At 35.8% G+C, this 12,366-nt stretch overlaps 1 protein-coding gene across 3 annotated transcripts in view; it reads left to right on the forward strand.

Annotated features, from left to right (window-relative positions):
* KHDRBS3 (KH RNA binding domain containing, signal transduction associated 3) overlaps window positions 1-12,366 on the forward strand; it is an 89,966-nt gene that overhangs the window by 21,977 nt on the left and 55,623 nt on the right. For all 3 annotated transcript variants that reach the window (XM_071421848.1, XM_071421849.1, XM_071421850.1), the window contains exon 2: window positions 4,259-4,377. In XM_071421848.1, the coding sequence (XP_071277949.1) occupies window positions 4,259-4,377 (119 nt within the window). The remainder of the gene's footprint in view (window positions 1-4,258; window positions 4,378-12,366) is intronic.

The following is a 12,366-nucleotide window of genomic DNA, read 5'->3' on the forward strand; positions in this document are numbered from 1 at the left end:
AAAGCAGGAAAAAGTTAGTACAAAATAATTTGGATACAATGGTGTGTTTGGTAAGACATCTGAATCTCAGGAAATAAAGTAGAAACTTTCTTAAGGATTTCCAGGCAAATTGACCTGGTTTCTGTTTCTCCTGATCTTGTTTAAAGGAAATATTGCCTTAAGGACAAATGCAGTAAACATTTCTGTTTACTTTGAGGTTGACATTAGTTCTTATATCTATTATATTGATTTACTACAGATAAATAGGGCATCACTTTGCTCAGCATTAAACACAAGTATTTATATTGGCTTAGCTGAGGGAGCTGGAATCCTGGATTGTACTTCTACCCCAGGAGGATTGATTCTAATTGAAGAATAAAATGAAACAATTCTACTCTGTCCTTATCTGATGTATCTACCACTATTATTTGGTGAATTAACTGAGGACTAATCATTGCTTAGATCTCTGCTATGATTAAATCTAAAGAAAAAAAATCCATCCATGCAGTTATTACTGCATGCAGGTAAATTCCTGTTGCATTAGCTGCATCCTTGGTCTGAGAACATGAGATTTTAATCTCTAGCATTATGGGAAGTTTAATCACATGTTTATTTACTGTTTGTGATCTAGGAAATGGCATTGCTTCATATGGCAAAGCAGTGCAGCATGTAATCTAAGGATTAAGAAAAGGCAAATCTTCCTATCCATTTGACCTTGAAAATCTGATTGGATTTCCTGTGTGATCTGGCATGATTTTTCCCTAATTATCTAAAGCTTGATGTATGTGAATGATATTTCAAGAGCTGTGCAGATATGGATAAAATTCTAATGCTTAGCTGTATTTCATGTTCGTTTTAGATTTCAAGTGCAAAGAAATAAAAAAAAGAGTAAAATCTGAGATTAAATGTGATCAGTGGACTGGACTTTGTTCATACAAACCCAAGTCTTTTACAACAGCAATGAAGAGGCAGAAAGTCTTAAATCAGTTTGATTAACATTAGACCATAGCAGGAAGAAATTACTTAATCTTGCTTTGTACTGCTTTGGCAATGGGCTATGGCTGTTTGTAAGTAAAGTAATTTGTCTTTAAAACAAATGGGGAAAATTGTGATCCATTTTGCTGAGAGCTGATTTGCAGCCTGTTAATGGGTTTCAGTAGCTTCTTCAAGAAAAAAAAAACGTTGTTTAAACAGTGCAAGTAAAAGAATAAAGGGGTTTTGCTTAAAATGGTCAATAAAGTGTGTAGATACTTGAGGTAGAAAAACTGATTTAAGGAGTAAGTAATGTGTTTCTTTTAATAATTACTTTAGTGACTTGAAGTTCAGTATCTACTAGAGCAAGAAGAGAATGGTCTTTTTATGTTTTTTATCAGCTCAAAGTAGTCCCATATTATGAGCATATTTAGCATTAATCACATTGTTACAACCAAGTCCTTCAAATACCAATTCAAATAACTTTTCTGAGCTAAAGTATTTAGGAAATACAATTAGCACTGTATTGATCTCTTAAGGGATTTATGCAGCTGGCTCAGCTGAAGAGTGTTACTGAAGTTGAACTCTGTGCTCAACCCTTCAACTGCATTTCAAGTGCATCTGAGGTGTCTGAAACAACTCATTTCCAGGTGTAATATTTTTTTTGGTAATTTCTAGGAAGTTCCTTAAGCCACTGCTGATTCATCAAGTTGTGATTCTCACTTCCAGGCGAGCAGGGGGTTTGCAGTGTATGCCATGCTGTGCCTTTGAGGATAACAGCATATGACTCAACATGAGCAAACAAATTTTTAGCTTTACCAGTTCATAAAAACTTGGTGGGCTTTGATGTTGAAGGTACTTTTATTTTGTAAGTTTTGATTCTTCAGGAAAAAGTCCTTTACTGTAAAAGTAATTACAGTGACTGAGAACTCATAAATGTCTTGCATCAGGCTGGGTTCAGTTGAACTACTTGTCTTGGTGCATTGCTCTGTCACAAAAAAAATGCAGCAAAATGTATTAATTGAATTTAATATTTAATGGAGTTTAACTGTGCTTTTCTGACTTTAGAAAAAATTTTAGTCCTAACATTTAAAATCAATACTGAATCAAACAATATCAAGTTTTGTTGAAACTGCATTTGCTTCAGTCATTAAAAATGGATGTATTTTTATTACAGTTTTAATAATCAGCATTTCATGGTGTAAAATATTGCTAACGATTAGCAAATTTCTGGTCAGTTTTAAGCTTTGAATGTTTATACTAACAGTGTAATACCAACAGCAGCCTTAAAATTTAGTGTTGTGTTTCTACTTGTATAACATAAAAGCCTCTAAGTACCTAATCTTGTTTTTCAAGAGAAATCAAAGAGCTTTGTCACTGCTGCCCTTGTTATATGAGGAAAGAGCAGTTTTAGAGGTATATCTGTATTTGAATGCTGTGACAGTATTATGCTTTTACACCTGAATCTGATATTTGGAAACTTTGACTTCTAAATGGTACCAGTCACCTGATTCCTGAGTGGGAACATCAAACCCTCTAAAATTTTAGTCTCAATTTCTCCCGGAATTGAGTTCCAAATTAAATTGATGTAACTTTACATTTGTTTAATTGCCCATAATTCCCTAGTCTGTAATGTGGCATTTCCAAATTTCCATTTTGACATAGATTTTGAATATTGAAATATTCTTGAATATTCTTCAGTTGTTGTTAGCTGGTGGGATAATGGGGCTGGAGAGACTTTTTTTTTTAACTGAGCATGATGAAACAGAGGACATGCTGGAGCAAGGTTGATTTGATAGGGGTTCTCCAGAATTTTTACATTGCTACAATCCATAGGAATCAAAAACTTCATAGAGACTTGACAAGAAGTTTTGAAAATACAGCTGGGGAATTCTTTTCCTTCAAGAAGCCTTCAGATAGTCAGAGGCTGGTTTGACTTTCTTAGTTTTCAGGGACTGAACAGTAACTTGGCTAAATTGTTTATTTCCTGTTTTGTGTTAGTGAAGTTAAAACTTGAATGGAAGTTAAGTTTCAGTTGTGAAAAAAAACACTGGCATCTTAATTTCTGTAGTGGTAAATTGAAATGGACTGGTATTCATTAAACAAATATCCTAATAATGCATGGATTTTTTTTTTTTGTAGTTAGAGATTTTTTTGTTTATTCTGTTTTTAAGAATATAAAATAATTTCAATTATTGGACATAATTGAATATGGATAATGTGTCCATAATAGAATATGGACATAATTTCAATATGGACCTAATTTCAAACCAGACTGTCTTTGAAAGTGTACTAAAGGCTGCTTTCTCCTATATTTTTGATTGGTTTCTTTGTGTTCAAGTTTTCATTGCAGTCTCCTCTCAGCCTAAGATCACATTCCCATTAAAGACACTGCAGGGTCTTGATGAATGTCCTTAATTTCTAGTGGTCCAGTAGAGTAGAAGGGTGTTTCTTGTTGTAACAGATGAACAAGATATATGGAGGTACTTGTGGAGGACAAGTGCTAGATTCCCACAGGAGAACTTCTCTGGCACTTGTGCAATGGGTTGGGTTTTGGTGTGTTCTAACATCTTTAAAGCTGCAACATGGTGGACCCAACCCAGCAGAACTGCTTCACTTCATCTCCCTGCATGCTCCTCATGAGTCCTCTCTAATGAAATGAAATCTGCAGCTTTTCATTAGCACACTGGAGAGTCAATATTTGGAGAAAAGTATAATCAAGAGTCAGTTTTGTGTGTACCTCTGGAATGAATTGAGCCATGCAAGCCAGGGTTTGAACTTCTAAATCCCATTCCTAATAATGTCATTGTTGGTATAACACTAATCTCGGATTTTTGGGTATGATCTATGTGCCTCAATTACATTTCTGAAATTCCAAAAGATTAACTTGACAATTGTTCCTAAGTCCACTGTAGAAAGCCACCATTAAAACTGATACTTTATTAATAGAAGAGGAAGAAAATTGTTGAATATTAAACTATGCTATGTTTTTTAATTTATACGTGCTCAAAGGTATCTAGGAATAGTTTTCACAAATTGAGCCATATTAAAAAAAATGTATCCTAAGTGTTAAGTGAGCACAGTGTTTGTAGTGCTAATTCAAGGTGCTGGTATAAACATGAATATACAAAAAAGAGAAACATGTTTTATCCTATGGGCCTTGTATAACCAATTACATGTGTTGATTAGACAATATGTCATAAGTATGCCCTACAGTATTAGCTTTGAAATTTATTTATACTGAATTTGAAGATTCTTGGCTTTTAGATTGTTACATTAAACTAAAAAATAACTTTTTCTTTAACAGAAATTGAAAAATTCCAAAAAGGGGAAGGAAAGGAAGAAGAAAAGTATATTGATGTAGTCATCAATAAGAATATGAAGTTGGGACAAAAAGTTCTGATTCCAGTAAAACAATTCCCAAAGGTAAGCCCAGTTTTCATATTTGATAAATTTAAGTTCTTATAAAAGATATTTCACTAGTATCTTAACTATTCTTTAAAGTAACATTTGAAACTATTACCTCACTTCTACTAAGGTAGAAGTGATTCTACCTTAGAGCTCCTACATTCTTCATTTGTTGGAATAAATGTGCAGGAAAGGGGTGCTGGTCACACAAAACAGTATGTTGAGAGCAATAATTGAACCATATTTCTGGGATAGCAGGATCCTCCTCTTCTGAATATCAAAAGGAAAAACAAATTTTGACGTTGAATCTGATGCCAGACTTTGAAACTTTCTTATTGTAGCTGGAAGTGCAGCTTAAAATGCACCATTAAGGAACTAATTGTGAAAATTTTCTTCTCATCCTCTTAAGTTTCAGCCATTGTTATTCTTGAATGAATTATAGCTTGACTGCTAAATTATGCAGTCTGTTCTGGAGGGGTAGAGACTGCTTCATTAATATCTTTGCCCACCATGAATTCTTAACACTTCTTTACTGCCAAGTATTATCCTGCACTAAAATATTGCTGCCTGGAAGCATTTATGCAACATTCAGTAGGCTGTGGAACTTTATTATTTTGGTGCTGCTTAAAATTTTAAGGTTAATGTTATGACAATCAGATTAGCATTTTTTAATTTGTTTGAAATGGCTTTTTCTACCTACTAGAAATTTCAAGACTATCTGTTCATGGAGGAAAAAAAGTCACCATTCCTCCCTCTTATTTAGGAAAACCTTTTATAATTGTTTTTTTTTCTGCACAGTATCAGTTTTTTTTTCTCACAGGCCTGTGCAGGATAACTTGCAGGGATTTCTTTGCTGCTGTTCAAAGTTTCATTAAATATTCCTTGAGTGAGTGCAAGGCTGCATATCATGTGGACACCTCTTGGGAACTCTGACTTAAGTCATCTTTATGGCTAAGTAGAGCTATATACAAGCATGCAGAAACACAAAGATGGGAAGGTAAAATACAGGAACCCCTTATTCCATGGTCAGTGTTTGCAAACAGGATGTTTTTCTTCTGAATGTTGAGATGTAGGTACTTGAGCTCAGGGGCAAGAAAGGCAAACTGGCTATTAAAAAGGGAAACACTGCCTTCTGAAAGATACTTCTGCTTCTTTATCTATTGTCAACTTTCCTTCAGTGTTCCTAAACACTGAAGTTATTTAGGATAGCTAGTAGGAAAGTCCTTGCCATATTTTGAGTGGCTGGAGATGCTCTGCTGTTTGATTCTGACCCATAAAGACACTGAGCTGGAATAAAGCCTGGTGTGTGCTATGGAAGGAAGCCTGAACTTATGTCCAGGCAGGTCCAGGGGTGCAAAATAAAACAGCTGTGCAGAACAGACATGTGAGTTCTGCATCTCTACTAGGACTGCTCCACAGAAAGGGAAATATCTCTATTTGCATAAATCTCTCTTCTGCCTGAGTGAATAAAATCCTAGATTCTTAATATTTAAGAATCTTTTTACCCCAATATCTGGGGGCTCAACTTCCCTCAGAAATTTCCATTTTATTGCATATAGATGGATTTTTGATAGAGGTTGCTCATTAAAGGTTCTGTAAAGTCAAAATTAACAAAAAAATTTCTCACTGTAGAGGAAGTATCAGTTCAGAATTATGATAGGTACTCCTGATACCTCTGAAAAGCACCTGCCCTAAACCACAACAAGTCACTGCAATTTTCTATCACTTGGCATTAGAACCAGGCTTGTGGTTTTTTTTTTTGAGATTTAATAAATTATGATATAATTAATGTATGAAGTGACATAGCTTCAACATGGCAAACAAAGAACCTTGTCCTGGGATACTCTAGTCTGCAGTAAGTGACATGAGTTTTAGATGCCTGAACATGGGAGAGCAAAGTCTTTTTGCAGCAATAAATTTTTGAGGTGCTAATCCTATTTCTGTTTCATATGTTCAGAGGGGGGATCAGGAGTTAGAGATGCTTTGTCAAGATTTGTGGAATAGATACGGGTTTGTTCCAATCATCTTGGTTCCCCTGAACTGTATGCAAGAGTGCATGTATTGGATATTTATCCATGTTGGCTGATTGGTGACAGCCAAGGTGGCTTCACTAAGGACAAACTGTGCATGACAAAACTGGTGAACTCCTTTGACAGGGTTGGTAGATAATTATTCCTTGGTTTATATTTGCCAGGGATGACTCTGGGAAAGAAAGATGCCTCTGCTGTTTATGTATATTGATATTTAATTAATCCTATCCTAATTTTTGTTACAAAAGACATCTGTGAACGAAAAAAAAAACCTCAGTGCACTACCCCCAAACAAGACAACTTGCAGACCTGAAATGTATATTACACTGCCTTTTCCTTCTTAAAAACTTTTCTGTAACTCTGATTCCTTGAATAAATCATAATAGCCTCAACACAGGTCAGGCAGTGCAGGCTCTGATCAGATCAGCCTGGCATGGTAATGCTTGCTCAGATTTCCTGTCCTGTCAGATCCATTCTCATGAGCCCATGGCTGGGTCCTGTGCAATTACCTCTGACAGCCCTGCAAGGTGACAGGTTAAGTGCAGCTCTTCAACTCAAGTGCAGAGCAGCTGGGTTTCTGTTGGAAAAGAAACCGGTAGACCTCACATTCAAAAGTGTGTATTGCACTTTTTTTGGGCATCTTTGCTCACCCTGAGAAATGATGAGTTTTTGGTCTTTTGCTTAGTGCAAAAGTGGTTGAAAATGAAAGTGAAGTGAAAAAGTGGTTGAATGTTCCTGGTGATGTGCTTAACTGGGCTCCTGCCTAAGAGCTCTTGGTTCTTTTTGTGATACTCTGTAATTAAATCCTTTAATTGGAACCTTTTTCTTACTCAACCCGTGGCAGTTTTTAGTTAACATGCTTAATCTTATGCTATAGATAGTTGGTCTAAAGGGTTTTTTTTCATCTCTGGGCCTTGATGGAAGGTGATGGAATAACCAAGACAACCTGAATTTTGTCTGTGCTATGCAATAACTCAAGATGGTTAGTCCCAGGAGCTATGTTTGGTTTCTCCTTGAAGCTGGTTGTGCATTTGAATAAATTTCTTTGTGTTATTTACAAACTCCTGTAAAAAAAGTCCCTGATTTACTATGTCTTGATATGGTGACATAAAGTCCTACCTGGTAAGACAAAACCTTGTGGAAACTCCTTTATAGATTGCAGGCCCAGTCATATCTTTTCAAAATATGGTTGTGCAGGGTCTTAGAGTTTTTCGGTTTAGTCCAGCTCTGCAGATGCCTCCAAGAGGCCTGAAGAGCTGTGATACAGAAATTAATCTGAGGTATTTAGGTGAAGCTTGAATAAGTTTTGGTAATGCTGTCTGCAATCCTGTTCTGACTGGGACATCTACTACAAGTAAGGATTAGTGAGGTTGGGCTTATGCAACCTTATAGGAAAAGGGCCAATTTTTTGAGGTAGAACTGATTTCTAAATCAAGTTACCTGTAGAAAGGAGTCCATGTGCATGCTGGGTGTTGAAACTGCAGGTAGTGGAATGAGATCTTGTCAGCTTAGGGCACTGAGGTTAGAGTGACTTGCTCTTTGATCTGCTGAATACCTCAACTGACTCTGGGTTGTTTGTGAGAATGTGGTGCTTAATACCTGTGTTTCTTTTGTGTTTCATGCTTGAAAATAATCTGCAAACTTGCACAGACTTAAAGGCATAAAAAGTGAGCTGGCCACTCAAGGAAGGTCCTGATGTGGTTGTGGAGGGATTCTGGATCTGTCCCAGCTCTGCTATGAAGAGCCATCACATATGAAAGGTGTTTTAGAGCTTTGTTGTGTGCTTGTGAGGCAGGAAGGTGTTATCCTCTCCCATACATTTAATGAATGTGCATTGTGAAGTAGTTTAGTCTCAGAACCCTGATTTTGCTTTGACAGTTTGCTGAACTTGGGTGTTCTGAATTAGGTGAAAAAAATAGCTTCCATGGGTGGTAAATGGAATCATGATGGCTTTCCATGAGATGGATCAAAACTGTGGGGAATAATTATTTCCATTTTGACAGGCTACCATTTTAAAAATTGCTCATAGATCTACAGTTAAATACTGGGTAGATCTCAGAAGTTAGGAAGAAATGGTCTGTTGTTCCCCAAAGTGATACTTTAAATATATTTCCTCAAAAGTTACTGACCTGTGGAACTGGTATCCATTTAAGCCTTTTAGCTCAACTTTTAAAGTGAAAATACCTGTTCTAAAATATCATTGTCATATACAATATATCTGTCATTGTTATGTAAAGTCATGGAGAGATTAATATTTTAATCACATGACTAGTTAGAAAGCAATTTTTCATATAATCTCATTTCTTAAAGCAGAAATGAGAAAATGTCATTGCATAACCAGAAGTAATGTGGAGGAACAAACATCAAGAGTAATAGCAGAGATAACTTTTGAGCAACTTTATAGCAAAATTGACCAAGCTTTCTGCTATGAATAAATGTTTAAAGACCTATTACCATGTTACATGAAGGAGAGTAGTTTGTGGTGTAACATTGATGCTTGAAGCACTTAGCTTTCTATAAAAACTTTATCTTTCTGAGATGAATAGGAAAAACCTTGAAGCTTGCCTTGTTTCAGGTCATTCTAGGGGAAAGTGCTCTGAATCTTAACTTTTTTTTTTTTCTAGTGACCCTGTCACATTGAAACCATTGCAGAAAACTAATATGTGAAGAAAGCTTTCCATGGCTTTAATAACAATGGAGTGCTTAAAGCTTTGCAGGAAAGCATTTGGTCAAGCATTTATACTTTCACTAAGTGTTTTAAGCTGGATGAACCATTCTTAGCAGACTTGCCTTGGTTGGGGATAAACAAGGATTACTTCTTCTATTATATCCCCTTTTCTGTAATATATACATTTAAAAATGCAGTAGCACTGGCATTAGACTTTTTTTTTGTTATAATTCATATAGTAGGTCAAATGGTTCTGAAGAGAATATCATGTTCTTTGAATGTTCTTTGTAACTGTGTTTCTCCAGAAATGTTTTCAGGGAATAGTTTCAAGCAGTGCTGTGGTAAGGAGGCAGATCTCTAGACAACTGTTCAACTCATGTTTTGATTTGGTGATTCTGAGGAAATGGGTGCTACAAAGTGATGCCCATAAACTCCATTCTATGATAACTGAAAAAATGCTTCTTAAAATGAGTATTTATGAACAGCTAAGAAAGGAGACAATTTTGAAGCAAAAACCTTATAATTTTTTGTTGCTTCTATTGTGAAAGATGTTTTATATTTAAAATGTATTTTAAATTGGAGATATTTGTTACAGACTTCAGGATAATCTGTAAAAGGGAAACAGATACATTCCTTCAGTACAGTATTTGCCAGCTAATGGACACCATGGTCAAGAGAAAAATCCCATGTCCCAGGAATCTGAGGAAGGGCTGTTGCACTGCCTGTTGTATCTTTACCCACAAAGTAAACCAGAGGTACAGGTTTCAGTGATCTCAGATTTTAGGAATAAGAACATCTCTCAAATCTTGCATCCTTTTGCTCAAACAAATGTATTATTGGATGATATTTTGTTCAGAGGGTACCATTTATCAACAGCAGTACCATTTATCAACAGCAGAATATTATTTGGTTAGAAGTGTAACTGAGGTGCTAATTTTTCCCATTTTGGCTAATTGTTTCCTCCCTGGTCTGTTAATCTGAGTCTTGATATTGTTTTTGCAAAGATGTCTGTAATTTTGCTTGAGATACGATATTTGCCAAATCCTTCAGAGCTGCTCTAGAAGCAAATTTGAGTTGGGGATTTCATCTCTCCTTTTGTATGCCATTGTCCATAGTTTACTGGTACTTACCTTATACATTAGAAGCTGTCTTGGTGCACAGACAATTCTTGATTTGGCAAAGGTCCAGTGTAGAGTGACATTTTATGGTTGACTCTTAAGAGTTCATCTGTCCTGTAGAACTGAAAGCTTCTCCAGCTTGCACTGGAGTACAGTGTGACTGCTTTAATACAATGTTAAGCTGAAGTTGGTGAAGGTGAGGACAATTTTTAGTATTTAGAGCAGTTTGGAGGTGATTGTGCTGTTTGAGGGGGGTGAGTAAAGAGGGCAATCTGCCATGTCTGATTCTGATCCAGCACTAGTGAATGTGACTGGTGTGACTCAGGCAGAGCAGCTCAGATGTCTGTTTGTTACTATCCACTGTATCTAATTCAGAGATAGTTTATAAGCTTGAGTTCCATAGTAAACCTGAATTTATTCTTTGTTCTTGTGGTCTTGGGGCAAATAAACCCCAAATGTGGAACATGGGAAGCACCCATGCAGCTTGTATGTGAGCAATCGTGTGTAAGAGCTAACCTGAATCTGCCAGGCTTACTTGCTGCTGTAACACCAGCAGATAAACAGGATTTGTTAATTTTGTAAATAACATTTTTCACCGTGTGCTGGATTTGTACCTTTAGGTTTGAGATATTCTATTATTTGATTGAAAGCAGTGTATAAGTAATAATAGTAACTTAGTGACTGATACTTTGAGTGTTTCTGTATCTATGAAATATCTCAAAATAAACCTTTGATCAGATGTTTCCAATTTGATGTAAAAGGGAGATAAACCAATAGTTTGAACAAAATGCATTACCTGTTCAAAGTAAATGATCTGTTTTCTACTGAATGGATTCCTTCAATATCATAAATGGATTTTATTTATGGAATAATCAACTGAAATGTTCCAAAGCCTCTCAGTTTGTTATTTGGGAGCAAAAATTTGTGAGTGCGTTTCAAGCCGTATTTTACTAACCTTTGTTTGTGTTTTTAAGCTCCACCTAGAAGCATTGTGCTTTTAAATCAGCAGAATTTCAGACTTGCAACACAAGTTTCTTATGCTTCAGACTTGTCAAATCAAATATTTGGAGCCTCAGTGCACAGAAAAGAATAGTTCAGTGGATCTCAGGATGCAGACAATACATTTTTATGTTCATTAAATGTGTCTAGAACATGTCATCTGTGCAGTCCTTGTATAGCTTCTGTAGTGTCTGACTTTGGCACTAGAGATTTCATGGTTTTTAAAAATGACAACTTTTGGAGGTATTTAAGTTTGTACATCAAGTTTTAGATTTACACAACATTAAACTACTTGGTTTTAACTGAAAGAATATAGCAGCAATAAAGAGTAAATGTTTATTTTTGTTCCCAGTAGCTTAAAAGGCTGTTATAAGTAGACATAAGTAATCTTAAGTAATGCTTGAAAACCTGAGATGGTGTTCCTCTACATGAAAGCTTTTCTTTGAGCTGAACTATGAGCTTCCTTTAAGGAAACTCTCGCTAAGGAGTAATTGACATCTCGAGGTTCAAATTTGTTACAAATTGTTTCAATTTGTTTGCTCTCCTTAGTTATATCTTCAGAAACAATAAAATCAGAAGTCCAAGATAAAGGAATCTCTAGAGAACATCTGTGCCTTCAGATGTTCAACTTTCTGTTGAAATAATGATTGTAAATTCAATTGCACAGGACCCCATCAGTGGCCTTGAGTCCTGAATATTCTCAGTAAGGGAAATTTCTGCCTGTATCTGTTCAATCTTTCTGATTAATATTTTTATTGACTGTATCTTAGGAGCTATATGAAAAAAATGGACAACTCTAATAAAAAAAAAATAAATTCCCTGAGAATTTTTTATGTGACCTGATAATTTCAGAAAAGACTGGCTCATACAAGGCCTTAAATTTAATAAGCCTTGTGGACGTTAGTAATCTGTAAGCCATTTTCTCAATAGTATTGTGTCAGGTCTACATTGAGAATTGAATTTTCAACTAATAAGGAGAAAAAACTTATATTTCCATATTTAGTTGACCTTTAATGCTTGTTTTTGTCTAAAGCTGAAAGAAATAAACTGAAGCTTAGACTTTCTGCATTGTAGGGTGAGTGCAGCTGGGCCTTTGTTCCATCAGCACTTCCAGTGGAGCAGCAAGAGATTTGGGACTGCCATTGCTGCATTTTTAGGTCCTTTCAAGTAACTCCAGATGAACAGGGAGATC

The sequence above is a fragment of the Agelaius tricolor genome, unplaced genomic scaffold (genome assembly GCF_023055355.1).
Source record: "Agelaius tricolor isolate 1412-34295 unplaced genomic scaffold, bAgeTri1.0.p SCAF_2, whole genome shotgun sequence".
Classification (NCBI taxonomy): Eukaryota; Metazoa; Chordata; class Aves; order Passeriformes; family Icteridae; genus Agelaius; species Agelaius tricolor.